Source organism: Vidua macroura, chromosome 32 (genome assembly GCF_024509145.1).
Source record: "Vidua macroura isolate BioBank_ID:100142 chromosome 32, ASM2450914v1, whole genome shotgun sequence".
In the NCBI taxonomy this organism is placed as follows: Eukaryota; Metazoa; Chordata; class Aves; order Passeriformes; family Viduidae; genus Vidua; species Vidua macroura.
Window position 1 is genome coordinate 958884 of NC_071602.1, and position 24728 is coordinate 983611.

The 24728-nt window shown below is 53.4% G+C and overlaps 1 protein-coding gene across 1 annotated transcript; it reads left to right on the forward strand.

Annotated features, from left to right (window-relative positions):
- The first annotated feature begins 19332 nt into the window (after positions 1–19332).
- Positions 19333–24620, forward strand: LOC128820883 (uncharacterized). Its single transcript, XM_054001723.1, has 14 exons — positions 19333–19607; positions 19950–20014; positions 20459–20607; positions 20929–21076; positions 21322–21509; positions 21597–21734; positions 22010–22124; positions 22298–22438; positions 22634–22810; positions 22944–23099; positions 23259–23360; positions 23607–23709; positions 23973–24029; positions 24302–24620. Exons 1-14 carry the CDS (start codon positions 19487–19489, stop codon positions 24499–24501), a joined length of 1860 nt encoding a protein of 619 aa, XP_053857698.1. The 5' UTR covers positions 19333–19486; the 3' UTR covers positions 24502–24620.
- The last annotated feature ends 108 nt before the right edge of the window (positions 24621–24728 follow it).

Consider the following 24728-nt stretch of genomic DNA (forward strand, 5'->3'; position numbering starts at 1 on the left):
TCCAAGTCAGTCTGATTGGCAGCGGTGGGTGTACGGCAGTGGCCCTCAGGATAAATTTGTGATCCTGACTCCTAACATAGCGAGGACATCCCTTCCTATCAAGGGTGGAGAGCTTTGTAGAATGTAGGGGTGGATTGCCACCGTCTGTTCTGGTCCCTTTTTCGTGTGGAGTGTTATAGCCACCAACTGGGTGCTTTTCCACGCCCGGGATGGCCCTCCCACTCCGTTCACTGGGGGGACCTCTTTACATTGCCAATGCTGAGGCCAAAGCGCTTGGGGAAAAACCGAGCAGTCTGATCCCGTGTCCGCCCAGAACTGAAGCCCTATGATGTGGGGATCCTGACTGCCATAAAGGCGGCATGTCCCCCACACCATCAGGGGCTCCTTCCCTATTTTCATGGCCAAGGCCACCCAGGGGTCCCACTCTGGGGCGTCCCCTGCTGGCCCTGTGGCACAGGCGTGGCTTGTGGCGGTGGTGGATACGAAGGTGCCACTGGCGGCGCTGTCAAGCTCTGCGATTGTGCCGCTGGTGGGGGTGCGAAGCTGGCTGCCTCCTCTGGGGGCATGGGGTATGAGGGCCCCCCGCCCCACTGGGGGTTGGCATAAATGGGCCACTTCGCATTTGCAGTGGGAGGAGGCTGAGTGCGGCCTGTGCGCCCCCTCCCTTTCCCGTTTCCCTGAGGCCGGGACCAGCAGTCCCTAGCGAAGTGCCCCTTCTTCCCACAGCTCCAGCAGGGCCCTCTCGGGCGTGCTTGGGGTGGGGGCGCCGCCGCGGACTGCTGTGCCGGCTGGGGACAGCTCACTGCAATGTGGCCTGCCTGACCACATTTGAAGCACGCCATTGCACTGGTTAGGGTGCAGACGGCTGCTTGGATGGGTGTCAGGTGCTCCTCTCTTACGACGTGTCTGATCATGTCGGCTAGGCTGGCTCCGGCTGGCAGGGAGCGCAGGATGTCCTTGGTGACAGAGTTGCATTGCTGGCGCAAGCAGTCCGCCACCACGGGGCCCTTTGCCTCCGCAGGCAAGGTAGAGGAGTCTACTGCCGCCTGCAGGCGGTCTACGAACTGCGTGAAGCTTTCGCTCTCTGCCTGTCTTATGGTGGACCACGGTGATGGCTTGGCCACAACCAGAGAGGCAGCCCGAATAGCCTCCCTAGCAGCTTGAGTGGTGGCCCTGACTTCCTCAGCCCGCATCTGTGCGGCTTGTTGCTGAGGCGTAACCATCTCGTCATGTTTCCCCAGCAGCCTGGATAGGCTCGACCCGTGCAGTGGCTGCCCTGCCCCAGAAGCCTGGGCTAGCGCTTTTGTACAATTATCTTCCCATTCCTGCTTAAACACGATCATTCCCGCACCGCCGAGTATCATGCGACCTATTTGTTTGATATCAAAGGGGAGCAAGTCATCATTGCCAAAAAGGCTGTCCACGAGGGTGGAGACCATAGCTGAGTTGATCCCTTTCTCTGAGATCGCTTTGACAATTGCCTGTATGTCTTTGGGGTTTACCGGATTATATATCCTTTGCTGATTCCCCTCTGGCCCGGTGATCCTCACCGGGAAGGCTTGGACCGCGGCTGAAGGGGTCCATTCCGCACAGGCTATTTTTATTTTTCCCCAGTCGGTAAACTGGGCTGGTTCGCATTGTGATTGCCTTTCGATGTGGCTTAAGGTTTTATTCGTTTTTGTTTTAAACTGCGTTAGCTCCGCTTTTTCCGTTTCTGAGTCCCAGTCGGCTTCCGTCAGCTCTCCCGAGCTGGTGGAGCTGGTGTCGCCGGACTCAGAGCCGGAAGTCGAATGCCAGCGCACTTCCGGCCTTCGGTGCCTTTTTGTGCAGTTCTGGCCCCGCCCCTCCCTTCGGGGGTGGTGCCGCTCCCGCCCCCTGGGCTTGCCCTGCCGCCCGCAGGGGGAGGTCTCTCCCTTAAATGGTAGCAGCATTGAGGGTGGCTCCTGATTGGGCATGCGCTCTCTGCCGCTCCCCTCCTCCCCTTTTCCTCGCGGATGCGCACTAGCAAGAACTCGGGACTCCGGGCTCTTCCCGCCGAGAGCTTGCGTGCCCCGCCCATCCCCTTGGTCGCTGGCACCATGTTCGGCTGGGTAGGGCGGCGGCGCCGCCCGCGTCTCCTTCTGAGCCGCGTTCTCCGCGTCTCTGGCTTCCCTCGCCAGTTCCTCCCAAAAGGACTGCGCGCTCTGCCGCGCTCCCGGCACCGGATCGCTGATCAGTGGTGAAGGGACGGATGGGGATTTCGCGGATTTTTTGGGAGGTTCCGCAGGGGGGTTCGGGCTCGGGGAGGGGGGGAACACGCCCGGCCCCCCCGGGTCCTCGCTCCCGGGTAAATCACTTTCGGGGGTGGTTTGCGTTGCCGCTCCTACCCCCAGCTTGGGTGTAGCTAATAAACATGTGCGTGCAGCGCTCCATGTTTCCTGCTCCTCTAGCGCCCGGCATAGGGCTTGTTCGACTTTTCCCCACGCCTTGAGGCTTTTGCCGCTGCCTGAGGACTTTGTATCCTCGGCCAGCGCAGCCGTGCATTTCTCCCACACCTCCGGGTGTAATATTTCCACGGGACGTTCAATCGCCCCAAGCTCTAAGAGTCTCGCAATAGCGAGATAAAAATCCTTGAGCTTGCATTTAATCCCCCACTGCTTATAAACTGAACTCACGACCTTCGCCATGGCTTCCATGTCCGTCGCTGGTCCGGGGACATCTCCCCCGCCGAGAATCGGTCCAGCCGTTCCGGCCGCTGCTCTTGTCCAGACGATACCCGCTACCCGAGAGTTTCTCTTTTCCCTTTCCCTTTTTCTTTTCCTTTCCCTTTTCCTTTCCCGGGTTTCGGCAGCACTATGTCGCCTCCTGCTGAGAAGGCAGGCGACCTGGTATCAAGACACAGCACGGCGACCTGGCCTCGCCCGGGTCACTCGGTCCACTGACATGCACAGACACCAATGTGGTGGATGGTCAGATAACGTTTATTATCTCATCTCGTGAGGTTAAATAGTCAAGGGGGTTTTACTACGTCAAAGGGGGACGGTGGGTCCGGCTAGGATTAATAAGGAGTGGAAAACTACTGGAGTTAGGAGGGGCTGCATGCTTCAGGGGTGATTGATCATCTATAGCAGGATGAGGGGGGAAGGGTCTTGCTTTCCATCACATCCCAAGATTTTCCGTTCGCCTGTCCCTATCTACCACACTGCAGGACTGACAGGATGGGCTCTGGGGCTGTGAGGAGAAGCTGAGGGACCTGGGCTGCTGGAGCTTCTGAAGAGGAGGCCCAGGGCTCCTCCTGCAACTGCTCCAAGGGTGGTTTCAGAGAATCACAGAACCAGCCAGGCTACAAAAGACCTTGGAGATCATCAAGTCCAACCTGTGCCCTGACACCGCCTTGTCTCCCCTGAGCCTTCTATTCTCCAGGATAAACAACCCCAGCTCCCTCAGCTGCTCCTCACAGGACTCGTGTGGCAGAGCCCGCACCAGCCTTGCTGCCCTTCTCTGGACATGCTCCAGCCCCTCCATGTCCTTCCTAAATTGGGGGCCCAGAACTGGACACAGCACTTGAGATGCTGCCCAACCAGTGCCCAGTACAGGGGAAGAATCACTGCCCTGCTCCTGCTGGCCACACCATTCCTGATCCAGGCCAGGAGCCATTGGCCTTCTTGGCCACCTGGGCACACTGCTGGCTCATGTCCAGCCTGCTGTCCATCAGTGTCCCCAGGTCCCTTTCTGCCTGGCTGCTGTCCAGCCCCTCTGGCCCCAGCCTGTAGCTCTGCAGGGGTTTTTGTGGCCAAAGTGCAGGACCCGGTACTTGGTCTTGTTAAATCTCACCTTGTTGGACCTGGATCCAGCCTGTCCAGGCCCCTCTGCAGAGCCCTCCTACCCTCCAGCACATCCACACTCACACCCAGCTTGGTGTCATCTGCAAATTTCCTGATGGTGGATTCAGTCCCCTCATGCAGATCATCAATGCAGACATTGAAATCCACGCTGGCTGGCTCTGATCCCTCGGCCATCCTGTGGGTGCCCTGTGATGGCACTCAGGGTGCTGTGTTCCAGAACCTTGCCGGGCACCGAGGTCAAGCTGACAGGCCTGCAGTTCCCCAGATCCTCCTTCCAGCCCTTCTTGGGGATGGGCTCACACTGGCACCTCCAGTCCTCTGGGGCCTCCCTGGTGAGCCAGGACTGATGAGAAGTGATGGAGAGCAGCTTGGGGAGCTCATCCACCAGCTCCCTCATCCCCCTAGGATGGATCCCATCTGGTGCCAGAGACACCTGTGAGCATCTGAGTGGCTCAGCAAGTCCCCAGCTGCTCCCTCCTGGATTCCAGGGAGCTGTTCTGCTCCCTGTCCCCATCCACCAGCTCAGGAGAACACTTGTCCTGAGCATGATCTGTCCTAATGTTGAAAACTGGGGCAAAGAAGGCGTTAAGCAGCTCAGCTTTTCCTTATCTTTAGTTACTTTATTCCCCACTGCATCCAATAAAGAGTAGAAGTTCTACTTATCCCTCCTTTTGCTATTAGTTTATTTTTAAAACACTTGTTATTCGTTTTCACAGAAGTGGCCAGCTTAAGCTCTAATTGACCTTTCACCACTCTACTTTCTGCACGAGCTAACAACATCCTGAAAGATTTCCTGACATGCCTGACCTTCTGTCCAAAGTTGATGCACCCTCTTTTTTCCTGAGCTCCCACAAAAGCTCCATGCACAGACAGAACAGTCCATTTTCCTCGCTGGCTCAACTTCGGCACAGAGGGACAGGCTGCTCCTTCCCCCTTAGGATTTCTTTCTTGAGATGTGTCCATCCTTCCTGGACCTCTTTGTTTTTAAGGGCTGTTTCCCTGAAAGAATCAGTACTTGATTCGCTACTCTCCAAATCTGCATCCTGAATAAGCCCAGGTCTGCCCTCCGTAATTCCTGTGTAGAAGTTTGGTTGATGCCCCTCCTTCTTTCACAGAACATTGAAAACTTGATTATTTCATGGTCACTGTGCCCCAGGCAGCCTCTGAGCACCACATTTGCCACCAGCCCTTCTCTGTTTGTGAATAGCAGGAGGCAGAGCTTTCCTTGGGAGTGGGAGTTACCAAAAATTCGGTAAAACAGAAAACTCCTTAAGCCCAATGTAGCATTGGGAAGCAGCATTCTTTATTCAGCCGGATGCACGGGGGAGAGCTCCTCCCAAAGCCAAGCATGCTGAGTGCAGGAGAGTTTCTGTTCATATTCTGTATTTTGCACACATATTCATTGATTGTCCGGGACTAAACACACAGATGATAATCATTTCCCCAGAATCATGAACACATTTCCCCTCCCCTTTTGCATGCCTTCTTCTGTCCTGGGGGTCTCTCCGGTGGTCCCTGGTGGTCGTGGACCCCAATGTTCCCGTCAGCCTGGCGGAGCTGGCAGGACACTGAGGCTGGTGAATTTCAGTTCCCCTCCTCACACAATGGGCATTGTGTGGTTTCCATAGGCCCAGGGTTTTGGAGAACGAGCATTGTGTGTGCTCAGCAGGTGGAAACAATTTATCATCTGGGAACATGAGTTCACAGAGTGGGATATGACATCACAGAGTGGGTTATGTGAGGTCATCATGCAACTATGGTATCATAGGCTGTCTCTGTGACATCACAGAGTCAGCTGTGACATCACAGGGCAGAGGTCTGACATCACAGAGCAGGCTATGACATCACAGAACAGGCTGTGATGTTAGAGACCAGCTGTGTGACATTAGAGAAATGTAGAGGAATTTCTCATGGAACAAGGGCATGATATCCTTGACGGCATTTCTTTGCAGGAACTGGACAACCCTGGCCTGCAGATTACGGAGATACTTTAGTTACTTTAGAAGTATTTAGGACATCCTTGGAGAGACAATAAGCTTTGTATGAATACAATAGTCTGTGCTGGATGCTGAAAACTGTCACGTACTCTAACCTGATCAGACGCTTGTAGTATAACAGCCAATCAATAAGTGACTTGTAGATGTAATCATATGACCTTAACCAATGAATGTTAATTAGCTATTGTATTATGTAAGGCAGTAGGGTATAAAATATGGATAAATTAGACCATAAAGGAGGATGACATCGAGCCATAGTGGTTTGAGTGTCATTACTCCGGCCGGCTCCCCGTGGGACCCTCTTCATACTGGCACCATGAACAGGGACTCCTTTGCTTAAATGCGGATCACTTACATGCGGAAGGCTCCCAAGCATCAGGTAAGCACCTGATTTGGGAGCCGGAGAGCTGGAGGCAGGAGAGGCCTGGTAGGCAAACACAAAAGCAGAGTCTGGAGCTTGAGCGGCCGATCAAGCCCCTGCCAAGGTAAGACCAGGGTGGAATTAGACGCGGCAGTTAAATTACTGACAACTATCCTCTCAAAGAGAGGTGAGGACACCAAAGAAGAAGAAGTAATAGCGCTAATAAAATGGGCATGTAAAAAAGGAAAGCTTTCTGAACCTGCCCTGCTCTTTAGTGAACCTGAGTGGCAAGAGGTAGGAAACTTCCTCTGGGATATCATGATAGAAGGTGGAAAATATGGAAAAGAAGCAAGGGAGTTAGGAGTTACTTGGAAATCTATCACCAATACTTCAGAGACTATGAAAGCTGAGAAAAAGGTAGCTGCCGCAGCCATTGAGGATTTGGGCGGCGATGTGAGTGGAACAAAGCAACAAGTTCCTTCCAAGCCGTCATGTCTTGCTAACATTTTTGGAGTTGGAAAGGTCCCCATGAAAGGAATCTCTGCCCCCGTTTGCTCTAATTTGCAAGAGTTGCTAAATAATCCATCACAAAAAGAGGAGGTTGCCCCATCAGAGTCCGCTGCAGCTGATCAAAAATTAGAAAAAGTAACTGATCCCCCTTCAAGAGAAGCCATAGATATGGAAGCAGTGCCTGAAGCAGCAGAAATAGAAGATATTCCTGAGGCGGTGGGTGATGCAAGGCCGAAAAAGGCAGCTTCAGCTTGCGGGCAGACAGGAAAAGAAAAGAATGCTGCCCTTCCCTGTGCCCTTCTTTGCCTGACATAGCATCAGACGAATCTATGCTGTTGGCTGAGTCCGAGGGAGAGGAAAAAGATAGAGTTAGAAGGTGAAAGCGCTCTGAATCTAAGTACAAAGCTAAAAAATCGGATTCTAATGACTCAATTAAAGAAGTGTTAAAGAAATTAGCAGAATTATCCATACGGCAGGAACAATTGGAAAAACGAACAGAGACTGTGTCAGTGCTAAAGACTATTCCGACACCCCTTTCCGTCCCAGTCCCTGTGACACCCCCTAAGGAGCCGACTGCTCCACCCATGCCCGGATGCCTTGCAATACCCCCGCAAGCACCAAGGCCGGAAAAAGATCCAATTCAACAGCGATGGTCGGGTGTGATTCGAGATGCTATCCTAGAAGGTGAATGGCAGGCTGCCAGTTCTCTTGCTTGCCCTGTAATAGTCAGTAATAATTAAGCCAATTGGGAACCTCATGATTGGAAAATATTGCAACCAGCAAAACAAGCAGTTCCTAGCCATGGTATTCAATCAGAAGCTACCCGACAAGTTATTCCGTTTATTTCTACAGCAGATGTCCTTGCCCCTGCTGACTGTGCAAGAGTTGCTTCCCTTCTCCTCACTCTGTCTCAGTATTTGTTGTTTGAAAGAGAATGGAAAAGATTAGCAGTTGAAGAAGCAAATAAACATTTAATAGTAGGAGACCCTCTGTATGGTATACAGGCAGACATGCTAACTGGGCAAGGACCCTATTCTAACACACAGGTTCAGCTACCATATCCTATTCAAATGCACCAAATTGCCCAGACTTTAGCCCACTGAGCTCTTTTGTCTGTACCTGATAAGAAAATCCTGCACCTTAGACCGCTGTCCGCCAGGGAAGAACAGAGCCCTGTGGACTATTCCTAGACCGTCTGTCAGCAGCAATAAAAGATAATGCAGATTTGCCTCCTGAACTCCAGGAACATATGTTCCGCAATCTCGCTTTTGAAGGAGCAAATCCCAGAACGAGAGCAATCCTGGCAACATTACCACAAGGGAGCCCAGTTGACAAAATGCTTATGAGAGCCACTCGGGCAGAACAGAATAATCAGACAGCCGCCTTCACGGCAGCGATGAAAGAAACATTAAAGGAACAAGGTCATGTAATTGCAGCTGCTCTGTCTGGAAACAGAGGCAAGCAAGCTAAAAAAAAGGTCAAAATAACAGAAAGATTAAAACTGCTACCTGCTTCCCATGCAGTGAATTTGGGTATATGTGGCAAAGCTGTTCCAAAACCGTTTGGTGTCATGTGTGTAACTCTGACACTCATGCCACCGCTGCCTGTGCTCACAAACCGTCAAGAAACATGCAGAGCAGCGCGACCTGTCTCCGCACAAAGACACAAGTACAGACCCCTTCAACCCAACACACTCCTTCGACACAGATGAAAAATTCGGTTTCCTATACCAGCGCGTCCCAGCCACCCGAGGGAGTCTCGGAGTGGACGTGGCAACCACAGTAGAGGTAACCCTGAGCAACAAAGAGGTAACATTGATTCCAGCTGAAGTAAAAGGCCCTGTGCTCAGGGCTGAGTCTCCAGCCGGAGGGCTTTTACTTGGCAGGTCGTCAACAAGCAAACAAGGAGTAATTGCATTACCTGATGTAATAGATGCAGATTTCATAGGACAAGTACAAACCATGGCCTGTGCTTTACAACCACCTGTAACAATTCCTAAAGGCAGCAAGATTGCACAAATACTTCCTTATGAAAACTTTCTTGCACTTTGAGAGTATTATGAAAAACTCAAAAAACAAGGCCAAGTAGCTAAAGTAAGAGGAAATAAAGGTTTTGGATCCTCTGGATATGATGTGTTTTTCACATTGGACCGTAATCAAAGACCATATCCGAAAATTCAACTGAAAAAGGGCAGTCAACAAATTAGTTTAGAACCATTACTAGACTCTGGAGCAGATGTCACCATCATTAATCAACATATGTCAGCTCAGACATGGGAATTACAATCTCCAGTTGCCCAAGCAGTGGGGGTGGGAGGAGCAAAAGCACCAAAACCAAGTAAAGACTTAATTACTTTGCAGTTTGAAGGCGGCCAAACAATTGTAATTAAACCTTATGTAATGCAACTTCCACACACTTTACCAGGATTGATTGGACGGGATGTTTTGTCACAACCGGGACTGGTGCTGACAACAGATCAGCATTTTGTGCCACAGCCACTGGGCGGCAGCTGCCCATTCTAAAAAATTACATGGTTAACTGAAAAACCAGAGTGGGTAGACCAGTGACTGAAGACCTCAGAAAGGCTGCGCATTGCAGAAGAGTTAGTGCAGGAACAGCTAAAAGCAGGTCACATTCAACCTTCCACAAGCCCGTGGAACACTCCTATATTTGTCATCCTGAAAAAAATCTGGCAAGTGGCGACTTTTGCATGATTTACGAAAAGTTAATGATCACATGTTAGGTATGGGTGCACTGCAAAGTGGCCTTCCTGCTCCTACAACGATCCCACAAACTTAGCAAATAATAATAGACTTAAAGGACTGTTTTTTCACAATTCCTTTACACCCTGATGATACACGGAGGTTTGCATTTACTCTGCCATCTGTCAACCGGGCAGCCCCTGCCAAACACTATGAATGGGTAGTTTGACCCCAGGGGTCCAGAAAGAGTCCAAGTATGTGTCAAATCTTTGTGGATTGGGCACTTCAGCCTGTGCAAAAGCGATGGTCTCACATGCTCATTTATGACCACATGGATGATATTTTGTTTGCTGCCGAATCTGCTTTAACAGATAGTGAATTTGAGTGGATCATCAACCATTTGCACCCCTGTGGACTGACTGTTGCCCCTGAAAAGGTCCAGCGTTCTGTACCATGGAAATACCTGGGTTGGCTCATCTCGGACGCTCAGATCAGGCCACAAAAGGTAACCATCACTGCACAGATCGGTACCCTGCATGATGCTCAAGGGCTTTTGGGAGACTTACAATGGGTTCGTAATCTAGTTGGCATCACCAGTGATGACCTCCTCCCCTTCCAGTCTTGGCTGCATGGCACCGAGGCACATAGTCCCCACACCTGTTCACCAGAACAACAGGCTGCCCTGCACGCAGTAGCTCGTAAGATTCAAACAGGATGGAGTAATCGCCGATTGCCAGATCAGCCATTATCTCTTCTGATCTGCAACGCCACCACTTCTCCCCTTGCCATTATCCTACAATGGCAAAAGAAAAAGGGGGAGGACACGGCCATCATTCTTGAGTGGGTGTTTTTGCCAATGCAACTATGGCATCTATTTCGTGTCGGTCAGAAGCATTAGCAGCTTTGGTAAGGAAAGGGAGGGACAGAATCATTGAACTAGATGGAGCTGAGGCTGCAGACATCAGCATCCCGGTCCGTGGAGATGATTTGGAATGGCTCCTGTGGCATTCGATTGAAGTGCAAGAAGCCTTGATAGGCTCTACAGGAACTGTACATAATAATCGACCAAAAGGGCCTCTTTGGAAGATGCTTGAACGATACGGGTCAAAAGGCCACTCTGTTCTGAAAGGCCAGTTAAAGGGCCAACGGTGTTTACAGATGCAGGGCGAAAAATGAAGAAGGCTGCATGTGTGTGGCAATCAGAAAATCACTGGCAAAAGCACATCATCCTTGGGCAACAGAGAGACGACCTCCAAACCTTAGGACTGAGAGCCGTGTGCTGGGCTTTTGGAAACTGGAAAGATACGCCTGTAAACACAGCATCAGATTCATTGTGTGTAGTCGGCGTAGTGCAGCACATTGAAGATGCTTTGCTACGAGAAAGAAAAAAGCAGCAGCTTGGTGAACTGTTTGTACAGTTACATACCACACTTCAGCACAGAGTGCAAGAATTCTGCATGATGCATATCAGAAGCCATCAGTGGAACATTAGATTAGGCGAAGGCAATGCACGAGCAGATGAAGCTGTCGGTTGTTTTGCAATAACACCTCCAAGAAACAAATTCAAAGAAGCCCGAAACAGCCATGAAATTGTGAAAATGCATCTTTTGTGTCTGGCTTTTCACAAATATTAAAATGAATATGATATGCGTAATAGTAGAAAGTTATTCTGTATTAATTCTCTTGAGTGGTGTGTTAAATATAGTTTTAGGTTATGACATAATGTTAACATAGAAACTCTGCAATGTAAAATTTTTTACTAGCTCAAGAAAGGGATAAGATAATGGGGACACCAATATTTCCTTGTGGAACACGCCCAGGCTTGCCCCGTTGCTGAGCTCAACGGCAGTGCTGGGGTGGTTTAACCCCAGAGACACCCTTTGGCTCACCCAGAGGCTGCAGGCAGCTGCAAGCTTGCCAGAAACCCCAGCGGACGGTATTCCTCAGTGGAGAGACTTTGGGCTATGGCGAAGGAAGGAGTCACTTCTGCCAGAGGGTTAAATCCAGAGTGTTTATTCCAGCTACGAGCTTCTGAATCCAGCAACAGCTCCAACAGAAGTGCCGACCGCATGGCCGGTGCCCGGTTTTATCCTGGGGGCAGGGGGGAGGGCAGGGGCAGGGAATTAACCAACCAGGTGAGGGGAGATGGGTCCCAGGGAGAAAAAGGCACCTAGATTGCCCAATACTCCCTGGGAGGCAGGGGGAATCTTTTGAATGTGCCAATCACTCGATGCCCTGTCTGGACTTCTTCCAAGATTGACAAGTAGGGCTCACAGCAGGTGTTGGAGTGGGGGAAAGCGGAAGGGCTTATACATCTAGGAGGGAGAAGACACACCACAACAATAAGATAATCAAGAAACTCTCCGCAGAGAGATAGCAGTGACAGGACACAAAGAGTTACGGCCTCCTTATCGGAAAAGACAAACATTCTTCTACCTTCTCTCCATCTTTATGGAAGCACCAGGATTAAGGGGAAGAAGTTGACAAAAACCACTAAAGTTTTTAATTAGCAAGGAATTTATGCATCATATATGAGATAGATGAATATGCAACAGGCTGTTGCTTTTAAGGGTTATTCCTTTGTTCGCAAGGCATGTTTTTGGCAGCTTAGTGCACAAGAACATCCGGACGTCTGTAATTCTTTGCTTTTAATTCTCTTGTAATTGACCCAACCCTAAATTTTTATTGCTCTAATTGTATTGCTATTTTTATAACCATTTTATTATTATTAAACTTTTAAAAATTCTAAAAACAAGTGATCGCATTTTTCACAAAATATTTCATCCAAATGCAAAATCATTGCAACGACAGAACAGAATCCCTTTGGCAGACGCAAAAGGAGTTGTTCGTTCCTGTCCTCCGTGTAGTCATCGTGGTCCTGGTATAGCGTTTAAACCCAAAAGGTTTAAAAGCATTCCAAATTTGGGAAATGGATGTAACACACGTTCCTGAATTTAGAAAGTCTAGATGTGTCCATGTAACAATTGATACATACTCTCACTTCATTTGGGCCACTGCCCAGGCTGGAGAAAAGGCAGTTCATGTTGAAAGACATTTAACAGCCTGTTTTGCAGTTATGGGAGTGCCTGCAGAAATCAAAACAGATAATAGTCCTGCTTACAGTAGTTTATGGGTTGCTAGATTTATGAAAACATGGGGGGTGAAACATGTCAGGGGAATTCCACACTCCCCTACAGGACAGGCCATAGTCGAGAGAGCAAATCGCACAATAAAAGAATGCTTGAGGAAACAAAAGACAACTGAGATTGATGCAAGTAAACGGGTAAATAAAGTAATTTTTACATGGAATTGCTTGTCTCTAACAGAAGGAAGAGAGGGGCCTTCTGTTGTTATACATCATCAGGCTATTGAAAACAGTCAAAATCAAACCATTCCTGGGATGCAAGTTCATTATAAAAACACGTCTACGGGCAACTGGGAGGGACCCAGTCCAGTGTTCTTTATCGGTCAAGGATATTTCTGTATTTCCACAGGTAAAGAACCTTTGTGGGTCCCTAGCAGATTTGTCTGCCCTGCATGTCAACCTCAGAAGAATGAAGGGAATATCAATATCAACTCTACTTCTTCCCAATCTTCAAGAGACTCCACAAAGAACTCGGACCAATCCCACCTTCCATAGAAGACATCATGTCAAAAATAATAGCAGGACAATCATTTGGACTTCTAGCTTGTAATGCTGTGTTAAGAAAGTGCTATAAAAACTCTGTTTGTGAGAATTGTGGAAAGCAAGCTGACATAGTGGTACATTGCAGTAGTTGTAGAAAGAATTTTGTTATACAGTGGAACCTCTTGCAAAATGATCATGCTTTGTGCTCAGACTGCTGAGATGTCATTGTTAGTATTACCTTTGAAGAACCTGGTAGAGCATTTCTGAACCTTGAGCCAGATCAGCCTTTTCCAGAAACATGGATACCAGAAAAGATTGAAGGCCTATACAAAGCTTTCTTTTGGCATCTTTTAACCAAGGCTTACACTGTTGTCTTATCCACAAAAAGAACGCAAGCTCTTAGCCTGTGGTGTTCATTTTGCCAGTTAGGAACAAGAATTACAAAATTCTTGTTTCATTTGATTATAGGGCTGTTAGGACTTGCAAAACTGTCCTTGGAGAAGACAGCATGGATTAACATCCAACCATGAACAAATATGTGGGTTACCTGGGCCAAACAGACCGGGCAAAAATCATTCTGTTTCTCACTGGCTACCCCCTCTGATCCCTTTTGTACTTGCTTAATCGGAGTTCCTTTGAACAATCTCACAGAATTCAGGCCTTGGACAAAAAGTAAAGTATATCCCAAGCCTGAACAAGCAGCAGATGAGTTTTGTACTACCACCTGTTGTTGTTGTTGTGGCAGGACAGGAACAAAGATCTCCAGTTCAGAAGGCGAGAAGGAAAACTGATTTATTTCAAATGCACCACTCTCTTTAGAGAGAACATTGTGCAGACAAATTTCATTGGTCTTAAAGTAAAAACATCTCACACCATTGGTGCGCTCTGAATGACGCACGGTGGCAGAATATATTTATAAACAATATGAACAACAAGAGACATAGTGAATTCTTTACATTCTTTTCCAACTCTCTCCCAGGCCCAGCCTGGTAGAAATCTCTCTTTTTCCCTCTAACTGAACTGACAATATCCACAACAATGAAATTAAACAAAAGGCGTTCCAATTAATTGCTACAAACAACTCAACATTTCGACCAAATCCCCTAGGGTCCCGAGCATTCTTAATTGCAAAAAGGACTGAATACAGGTCCTTTTACAGGTATAAAAAGAACCTCAGGAGCTTGACATGTTAGGGTCTGCTCCAGGAAATTACTGTCTAGTTTTTGGATTTCAGAGAAAGGACATTAGCTCCGAAAACCTTCAGGCATTCAAACCAAGAAGTAATAGTACTTGCATTGCCCCTGGATCCTCTTGGTACAACAACATTCCTGCTGTTTGTGACAATTGGATTTGGCCTCTTCCATGGTTTAGGGCCACGGCACAGATGTAACCTCCAGGAGTATTCCTCATTTGTGGGGATCGTGCCTGGCCTGCCATACCTGCTAAAGCAGCAGGAGGACCGTGTTACTTTGGCAAATTAACATCATTTGCCCCCAGCATCCAACAGGTACTCAACATAAGTCACAAGTCTCAACGTGTTAAGTGTAGCGTACACCAATTAGAATTAGGACCTGACTGTAGAGATGATGTTCAATTGTGGGGACGACCATCTGTCATTTTAGCATCAATTTTTGCACCAGGAGTTGCTTCCGCCCGAGCTTGTGAACTAATGAGATGACTGGCTTGTTGGACAGGGAAACAAATTAATATCACCTCCAAAATATTAAGTGAGCTCACCACTGACGTTGGCAGTAGACGACACGCTGGATTACAGAATCGTGCCGCAACTGATTTCTTGTTACTGGCTCAAGGACATCGCTGTGAGGATTTTGAAGGAATGTGTTGCATGAATCTTTCTGATCACTCTGCTTCCATTCCCAAGAGACTTTCCCTACTTCAAGAGAATATGAAAAAGCTTACTATTGTTGAAAATCCTTTGGACAAATGGCTCAAGGAATGTGGAATTACTGGATGACTGAAAACCTTCTTGATGGAAGGAATTAGAATCCTTCTTGTCACTTTTGCTCTGCTTATTACCTTTGGCAGTATTTTTTCGTGTATGAAGAAAAGTTTAGAGTCTATTGTAAATAGAGCCTGGCTTGTCCAGAAAGAAAAAGGGGAATGTGTAGGGGAATTTCTCGTGGAACCAGGGCATGATATCCTAGATGATATTCATTTGCAGGAAGGTGCTGGCAAGAGCGTCTTGTGGGAACAGGCTCTGGGCTCTGGCTGGAACAGCCTGGTTTTGCTGCCGTGACCCCAGGCAGGCGTTCAGACAGCTGAAAAGGCAGCGGGCAGCTTGTGTTTGTAGAGGGCCTGGGGCTGCACCTCTGAACCTCCACCTGGAAACACACTTGGGGGAATAGGAGCTACAGCTGGACTGCCTGTCCTGAAAGGGCCTGAAGTCATTCAGCCTTGCCAGCTTTTCTTAAGAGTGTGCTAGTATTCCCCAGGATAGCTACACGTTTGGGGAAATGCCTTTGGAGGAAAGGGGCTTGCTTCTCAAGGGAAGTGCTTCCCAGGGAGGCAGGTGCAAGTGTCCCCCTTTGTCTCTCTGTGGTCCTTTCAGTCTTTGAGGCTCGTTGCACTTGGCAGAGGGGCAGGGCAGGGGAGAAGGCTGTGAAGAGCAGGTTTGGCATCTGCCTGGACCTATGGAGACCAACCCAAGCACCTGCAGCAGGGTGTGTTCCCCCCTTTGGACAGAGGTGTGAGCAGGAGCGCCTCTGTCCAGCCGCGAGCCCCAAAGCTCTCTTTGAGAGCTGTGAATTAAAAGGCCTTTATGCACACACTTTTCACATCTTCCCTGTCTGCTGGGTTTCAACTCTTGGCAAGATGCATTTGCCTCTTGCTTGGGGGATGCTGCTGTGGCCCAGGGCCAGCACAGAGCTGGGCTGTGTGGACCACGCAGTGTGGAGAGTCTTGTTTGATCTTGGTGTGTCCCTGGCCTCAGAAAAGGCTGGGAAGGTTTGCCTCCCAAGGCGTCCTGCTCATTGGCTCTCCCTGTGTATCTTGGAGAGAGCAAGGTAGGCATTTCTGGCAGCTGGGCATCAGCAGGCCTTAAAATGGGGCTGTGTTGTGGAGCGAGCCCAGCTGAGATACTCTGAGAGGAGTCCAGTGCTCCTTGCTCCCCTGTGCTGACACGTGAGCGTTTCTCTGGTTTCGGGATGACCCTGGCTGTGTCAGGGGGTGCTACGCGGACACGAGACAGCCGGTCCCGTCCCGCTGGGTCCCAGCAGTGCCTCGCAGCAGTCCTGCATCCACGTCAGGATGCTGGCCAAGAGAGGTCCTGGAAGCTGAGGCAGCTGATTTTAAGCTGGTGCAGGTGCCTTCAGGTCAAGGCCAATGGTGTTCCCTCAGGATACAGCAGTCCTGAGGGGTCTCCCTTATTCAAAGAAATCGGCAGACAAATGCACTGTCTGCCAAAAGCCCTTTTACTGACCTGGCAGGAAGGCAGGGGTCTGCAGCCACTGAAATGTTTCTCCACCACCTATAAAGTTCAGGGGGCTGATGTAGGAATTGTATCAAACATACCATCCATCTTTACACTGCCGAGGTGATTCGATAGGCAGGGGGTTAGAAATACATTGTGTCAGATTGCTGTACTTGAAGCTGATGTCCAGGCCCTGGCCAGGAGCCGTCTCCATGCCCCAAAGCAGCACAAAGTCTTCCTCATGGCTTCCCTGCACAGGCCTGACTCCACACTTGCCCTTAGTTCTTCTGCTAGACTATGGCTAAAGCTTTTTGTCAAGTCACTCTCAGGTCAAGTTAGGCCTGCCAGGTTTTTCTTATGCTAACTGCTGCTAAGTACTTCGGTATGTCTGTGCTAATTACTTCCAAATCTTCACCTCCTCAGGCCATCCCAATTAATTTGGGAAGTTTGCAAATTTTTGGAACTACTTGAGTTGAACAATGGGAAGGAAAGCTTTCCTGAAGTGAGGATTCTTACTTGCCAGATTCTTCCGTGCCTTGGCCACTAAGGTGTTTTTGTGCAGAAGGCAAGAACTTCAATGAGAAAATAATTTCAGCATGGAGTAAGAGCTTCTGACAGAGACCAAGTGTTGCCGGCAGTTACTCCAGGTGCTCCTGCCAAGACCCCCTGCAGGCAGGAGCGCAGCCCCCAATGCACGTGGGCTTTGGCTCCCTATGGCACAGAAGCCCCCCATGGGCACAGGTCTCTGGGGCAGGAGAAGGGCACCAGAGCTGCCAGGGCCCGGGGGGTGGCAGATCTGCTTGGGCAGGGACTCTGCCACACCTGCTGATGTCAGCGCTCCCCGGGCCCCAGGGGTCCAAGCAGCATTGGTGCCCTGGCCCACACGTGCCTTGTCTGTGTCACACCCGCGGGTTTAGGATGGCCACCAGCCGGGACGTGTCCCAAGGAGGCCGTGCCAGCTTCTGTGGAAGGCCCCGTGCCCTTCCCAGCACAGCTGCGTCGGCAGCCCTGGGGGCTATGAGGCCTGGGGGGAGGAGGAGGAGGAGGTGGAAGAAAAGGGGGGGGGAGGAAGAGGAGGATGGAGAGGATGAAGGGATGAAGGCCCCGGAGGAAGAGGAGGAGGAGGAGGAGGAGGAGGAGGAGGAGGAGGAGGAGGAGGAGGAGGAGGGAAAACGGGGGGGGGGGGGATGAAGACCCTGGAGGAGGGGAGGATGAGGAGGAGGAGGATGGGAATGGGGGGAAGGATGAAGGCTTGGGAGGAGGAGGAGGAGGAGGAGGACGGGGGGGAACGGGGGGAGGAAGAGGATGGAGAGGATGAAGGGATGAAGGCTTGGGAGGAGGAGGGGGAAGGACTGGGAAGAGGAAGAGGAGGAGGAGGAGGATGAAGGAGCAGGAGGAAGAGGATGGAGAGGATGAAGGGATAAAGGCTCGAGAAGAGGAGGAGGAAAGGGGGGGGGGATGAAGGACCAGGATGGAGGAGGAGGAGGATGAGGATGGAGGGCATGAAGAGATGAAGGCTCAGGAGGAGGAGGAGGAGGAGGATGGAGGGGATGAAGGCTCGGGATGGGGGGGAGAGGATGGAGAGGAGGAGGAGGAGGGGATGAAGGAGCGGGAGGAGGAGAATGGAGGGGATGAAGATCTGGGGGGAGGAGAAGGAGGAGGAAGAGGAGGAGGAAGATGCGGCAGCGGGAAGGGAGGAAGGGTGGGAGGAGGAGGAGGAGGAGGAGGAGAGGGAGGAGGAGGAAGGCCCGGGAGGAGGGACTGGGGAGAGGAGGAGGAGCGGGAGGAAGGCCCGGGAAGAGGAGGAGAAGCAGGAGGATGGAGAGGAGGAAGAGGAAGATGAAGAAACGAGGGGATGAAGAAGAGGAGGAGGAGGAAGATGAAGGAGACCCTGGGGGGGAGGAAGAGGAGGAGCAGCGTGAGGAGGAGGAGGAGGATGCGGGAAGGGAGGAAGGCTCGGGAAGAGGAGGAGGAAGATGAAGAGGAAGGCGTGGGGATGTGGAGCCGGGAGGAAGAGGATGGAGCTGGGAGGGGATGAAGGCTTGGGAGGAGGAGGAGGAGGAGGGAAAAGCGAGGTGAGGAAGAGGAAGGAGCCGCAGGGAGGAGGAAGATGAAGGCTCGGGAAGATGAGGATGGAGACGGGAGGGGAGGAAGGCTCGGGAGGAGGAGGAGGAAGAGGAAGGCGAGGAAGGAAAAGTGGGAACGGGTAGGAAGATGAGGAGGAGAGGAGGGGGGAGGGATGAAGGCTCCTGAGGAGATCTGGGGGAAAATTCGGGAATTTTGGGGGGGAAATCGGGAATTTTGGGGGGAAATTTGGGGATTCCTCCTTTTCTATTTGCTGATGGTTTCAGCCGTTCCTAAAGACCCTGTCGGGCTGTCTTAGACACTTGGGGTGAGGAATTCCTTCCAACCTGGGCCACTTTGGGTGAGTCAGGGGCGGCCCCAGGGCAGGGGGCAGTGTGTGCAGGGGCCCTTTGTGACACGGTGCTGCGTGGTCACCGTGTCATGGAACGGGACAGCGTGTCCAAGGGCCCTTTGTGACACGGGGTGACATAGGAGCTGGCGGTGACAAGACCACGCCAGAGTGCTTGGAGCACGCGACGGGACAGGACGGGACAGAGCGGTGCCGTGAGGAGCCCCCGCACAGCGCACTCGTTCGTGTCTGACCCGGAGCTTTTCCCAGGCGTTATTCCTGCAGCTGACCTCGAGGCCAGACCACAGGACTTGGTGACCTGTGGCCTTCCCGAGGCTTCTCTTCTGCAGGTGCCCTTGAGGGCAGACCGTGGGACTCGGTGCCCCGGAGGCATCTCCCATCCCTGCCACCGGTGCCCTCGAGGCCTGACCACAATCCTTGACAGGAATCTCCTGTCCTTGTGGCAGGAACGCTCAAGACCAGAGTGCAGGACTCGCTGTCCTGTAGCCTTCCTGAGGCTTCTCTCCTGAAGGTGCCTTCCAGGCACGACTGCAGGACTTGCTGACTCGGAGCTTTTCCGAGGCATCTCTCCTGCAACTCGCCACAAATCCAGTCACTGCCATGGAGCAGAGATCCCTGAGAGGGCCCAAGCTGGCCTGGGTGCAGGAGGAGGAAGAAGGCCCTGGAGCTGCCCCAGTAGAGGAGATCAAAGAGGTGTTGCGGTTCAAGACTCTACAGGAGGGTGAGTGGCAGAGCTGGGCTTAGGGTTGGTGCTGGCAGCCAGCTTGGCACCATTGCATCCCATCCCACTGCATCCCATCCCATGGCATCCCATGGCATCCCATCCCATGGCATCCCATCCCAAGGCATCCCATCCCATCCCATTCCATCCCATCCCATCTCATCCCCTGGGGACATGCCCACGGACAGGACAGAATTGGGGCTGGGCAGACACCCCGCAGCGGCCGTGCTCCATCCCCTGGGGCATCCCGGGGCTGTCCCTGCCTGGGGAGCGCGGGGCTGGGCTGTGTTCTCCGGCCTCTCCCGCAGCCCCTCAGCTCTGGCTGCGCTCGCTCTTTGCCAGATGCAGCCGTGGACCGCACACAAGAGCAGGACCCCGCCCGTGGCCTCTTCCGCAGAACAGTGGAGGTACCTGCAGCCATCCCCACCTGGGCTGGGCCTGCTGGCACCGCTCAGCCAAGCACCGCGCTTGCAGCATTCCGTGGAACATGCCTGGCTTCCTGCCCTTCTCCTACACTTGGTTTGCAAATTCATCAAGAGGATTCAGGAGAAAGAGCCCAGCACCATGGGCAAAGGGCTCAGAGCATATTCACACACCTTCAAAACCAAGACCTGTGCTGCCCTGCTGGATATGCTCGTAGAGGAGGGGTTTTGCAATCCAAAGCAAATAAGCAGCCTGTGGTTTGAGGGTTTGATCCTCCCAGGAATTGCTTGGCCTCCCAAGCCACTCCCGCTGGTCACTGGAAGCCTTTGAGGCCATGGCAGTGTGGTGGGAAGGGAAGCACTTCTCTGGGGAAGCTGGGGACATTCCTCCCTCTGGCAGCTTTCCAAGTCTCCCCGTGCCTTCTCCAGGTGCCCGCCATGGTGAGGTACATCCACGAGTGGCTCATGGACAATCAGTTTGCTGAGCAGAGGCTGAACAGGGCCCTGCTGGATCTCACTGAAGAACAGCCTGCCGATGTAGTAATGACACTCCTGTGTGTGGCCCCATCCTGTGACAGGTATGGGGCCACCTGCCCAGAGGGCTCAGGGCTCCCCAGCCCATCAGCCTGTACAGCCTGTGCCAGGTGTCTGACCAACAGAGAGTCCCCAGGGCCCTCTGGCTGCTCCCTTTGCCAGCCCTGGCACCTCAGCCCCCGAGCCTGCTGCCATGCTCCCTCGCTGCCCCTCAGGGGCCTGTCCCCACAGGCCTGGGCTGCCTGGGTGCTGCTGGCAAGGGGCAGTGGCAGAGGCAGAGCCGGCAGCCAGCTCAGGTCCCCGCTGCTGCCCAGGCCACGGTGCTGTGTCCCAGATCCCCCTGAGACAGAGCTCTAACCCCGCAGAGCTGCTTTCACCATGTGGAAGAGCATCATGTGCTCGCCCAGGACTGCCGAGCCAGTGCAGCTGATACTCCTCGATGTGCTGGGGAGTTGGCCAGAGCACAGCACGTTCACCTCTGATGGGGACAAAACGGGTGTCTTTGTCCTGGCTGTGAGTTTCTGCAACTGGCCTTTGCTGGCCCCAAGGCCACCTGCCCAGCAGCTCTCCATCCTCCTTGCCCCACTGCATCTCCCTGCCTCAGGCGCTGGGCTGAAACCTGGCCTCGGGGCAGCTTCAGGGGCACCAGGCCCGCTGTTCCCCCTGCGTCTCTCCGGGCCTCTCCCTCCCGTGCTCGGGCCCTGCCACACGGACACCTCGGCACTGAGCGCTGTCTCGGGGGGCTTTGTCCTTTGCAGGCAACTCTGGTGATGTGGAAGATCCTCCAGGTGCCCTGTGTCCCACAGATGGTGACGGTGTATTTCCCCCACCTACTTGTGCATCTGCTATTCCAAGTGTTCTTCAGCACTCTGGATATGCCAGAGGAGGTCGATACCTTCTGGAAGGGATGCCAGCAGCAATACGGCCTTGCCACCAGCCCCAACAGGTACTCCATCCCACTCCTCTGTCCCTGCCACATCCCTGGGCAGGAGCCAGTGCTCCCAGTGTTACCTGGGCTTTGCTCTGCACGCAGGTTTGCAGTGCAGACCCTGAAGTCCCTGCTCTGCCAAATGGAGCACGAGGATGTGGTGCTGGCAATGGAACGCAAGCGTGGCTGGGACACGCTGCTGTGTGCTGACACCCACCACTATGCCGTGGGTCTGCTGGCCAGGTGAGACCCCCTTCTCCCCGCTGCCTCTGACATTTGTGCTCTGTGCCCAGGGTGCCCCACACAGTCCCAGTGGTCGTGGGCCAGAGGGCCTTGTCACCGAGGCACAGCCAAGCAGACTGGAAAAGGCTGGCAGAGGAGGGTACCCACAAGGAGCTGCCTCCCAAATAGCCCAGGGCCCCTTGCAGGATGCTGGGGAAAGACCAGACCTCTGTGAGTCTGTCCTGGGAGAGGTTTGTCCCCCGGCCCAAAGTCTTGGTTACTTTTTCTCCTGCCAGGGAGATATCCCGTGTCTCCATCCCCTTGTGCTCCCGGATCGCTCGCTACCTGCTCCAGCTGCTCAACACACTGGAGCCACGCTGGGAGCTGCCCGCCCTGGCCTTCCTTGTGGAGGTGAGCCTGATGGCCAGCGCTGCCTCGCTCAGCTGCCTCCCAGCTCTCTGCCCTCTCGTAGCCGCAGCTGCCTGGGACGGGTGCCCGCGCCCTGTGCTGCTGCCTGGGCCCAGCCCTGTGCGGTTCCGGGCTCCTGCCGGCCGGGTCCCCTGTCACTGCCCTGTGCCTTTCAGGTCCTCGAGTGCCTGAACTTGAGTGGAGGCAGTGCTAACAGAGTCCTGCAAATCTTGTCAAGGCACCTGCACAGCAAGTGCAGGGACAGGCGTCGCCTGGCGCTCAGGGCCCTTCTCAAGCTCATTGACAATCCCTCGATGGTGAGAAGGGGGCAGCGGCTGAGGCTGCGCTCGGGAATGCAGTCGCTTGGGCTTTGCTGGGCTTTAGGCACTGGGGCAGCTGCTCCCAGCTCTCCTGCCTCCTGCTTCAGCTGCCCAAGTGCTCCGCAACAGCCCTTTGGCCTCTTAGGCCCTGCGGCAGCAGGATGGCGTTTCACAAACTTGTGTTCCGCACAGAGTGAAAAAATGGGGAGCCTGACTGAAAGTCTTGTGGAGCTCCTGTGCGACGCAGATGGAGAGATAGTTAGCATGACAGTCACGCTCCTCAGCTTTATCTCCCGGGACAAGGACATGCTGATAGGCAGCTCCATTGCACTGCGGCTGGTTGAGGCGCTCCTGCCACTCTTTCACCACGTAAGGCTCGCTGCCTCCAGCCACAGCCACTGGCTGCTGCCCGGACACTTTGTGCCCTGTGGATTTCCAGGCCTGAGACAAGCTGAGCCCCGTGCAGCCGATGCTCAGGTCTTTTTTTCTTCCTTTAATACAGGACAATAGCCAGGTGCAGCTGCTCTCCATCCTGCTCTTCCAAACATTGGTGTCTCTTCCACTGCAAAAGGACAAAAAGGCCCTGAAGACACACGCGCGCCAGAGTCTGCTGCCACTCTTCTTCCACTGCCATGATGAGGATGGGCGTGTGGCACAGGTGAGGACTCGTGGGCTGCTGCTGTCCCCCTGGGAGGCGGCTCAGCTGCCTCCTGCCCTGGTGCCTGCTGGGCTGCAGCCTCCTCCAGGCCTTGGCACAGGGACACAGGTCCTGCGCCCTGGGCTGTGGGGCCATCTCCATGTCTCTGCTGCTCTCCAGGCTTCTCAGGAAACGCTGCTTTGTGTGGCCCAGTTCCTGAAGAGGAGGGATCTGGAAAAAGTGGTGAAGAACAAGAAGCTGTGGAAGTTCACCGAGTGCCTGGTAAGGATGGTCTGGAAGTGCCAGCCTCAGGCTGGAGAATCCCCCTGAGCGCGGTGCTCAGTGTGCGGGGCTGGCAGCTGTGCCCCTGCCCGCTGCTGCAGCCAGAGGCGGCGCGGGCTCTTCTCCAGGCCCCTGTGGGCCCGAGCTCACGGCGGTGCGGGCAGGGGAGGCTGGGGCTGGGCGCAGGGAGTGCCCGGCCCAGGGGCCGAGCCCGCGCCAAGCCTTCCCTCCTGCCGCTCTCTCCAGCTGGCAGACGACAGCAGCAGAGCGGCCGAGCACCTGCGCCAGGCCATGCCCTACCTGGAGAGCCCAGAGGAGCCCCTGCGAGAGGCGGCCATCAGGTTCCTGGGTGAGCCGCGAGCCCGGGCTCCCTCCCCGCCCCGCCGCAGCTCGGCCCCAGCCCCGCCTGCTGCCCCGGCAGCTCCATACGGGCCCGGCGGGGTGGAGCCCCGGCTGGCCTGGGCGCTGCTGCCGCCCTCTCGCAGCCGTGCCCTTGGGCGGCAGCGTGCGGCAAGGGCCCGGCTGAGCCCTGCCGGGCCAGGAGGCCGTGTGGCCACAGCGCCGCTGGCAGGGAGCTGTGCCGCTGGGCCGTGACGGGCTGTGTGTTGGCAGGGATGGCCGGGCGGCAGCTGAGGGGGAAGAAGGAAGAGCTCCAGCTCATCTGTGAGGGTGAGTGAGGGCAGCGGGCTGTCAGCGGGGGCTGGCGGGGGAGCTGCAAGCCGTGCCCCGGCTGCGCAGGGCTCTGCTCCCTGTGCGGACGAGGGGCGGCGTGGGCAGAGCACACAGAGATTTCAGGGCCACCTGGGGGATTCGTGGCCAGCAGCTTGGGGCTGATCCCGTTGGTCCCTGCTCCCTGCGGCCGGGATGGCCCTGGCAGGGAGGTCTCCTCGGGTCCCCTCAGATCCGGGATCTGACCACGGCTCTGTTGCTCTCTCTTTCAGCCCTTGAAGGCACGGCAAATGACATCAGCGTCGCCGTTGGAAGCCTGGCAATTCAAACGTTGTACATCCTCCAGGCAGTAGAGAGAGCTGGATATTCCCTCTTGGACAGCCTGCATGATCAGCTGCGCAGGGCATGGAGGACACGGCCTCGTCTCTTGGGGCTCGGCTGGCTGCGCTGCTGGAGCTGTGCAGAGTGCTGATCCCAGAGGCTCTGTCTGCTGGGGCCACCTGAGCCAGCAGGAGTGTTTAATTTCTTCAAGATTGTTCTTTCGTTGTTTTGGCTTTTCTTTAGCATTTAAATATAGGATGTGTTGTAATAGACAGACTCCCAGGATCTTTCTTTTGCTGCCCAGGCTCTGCAGGGCATAGGGGAAGAGGGAGCAAAGGGTGCCTGGGCTCAGCAAGCTGCCCAGGCACGTGCAGGCTT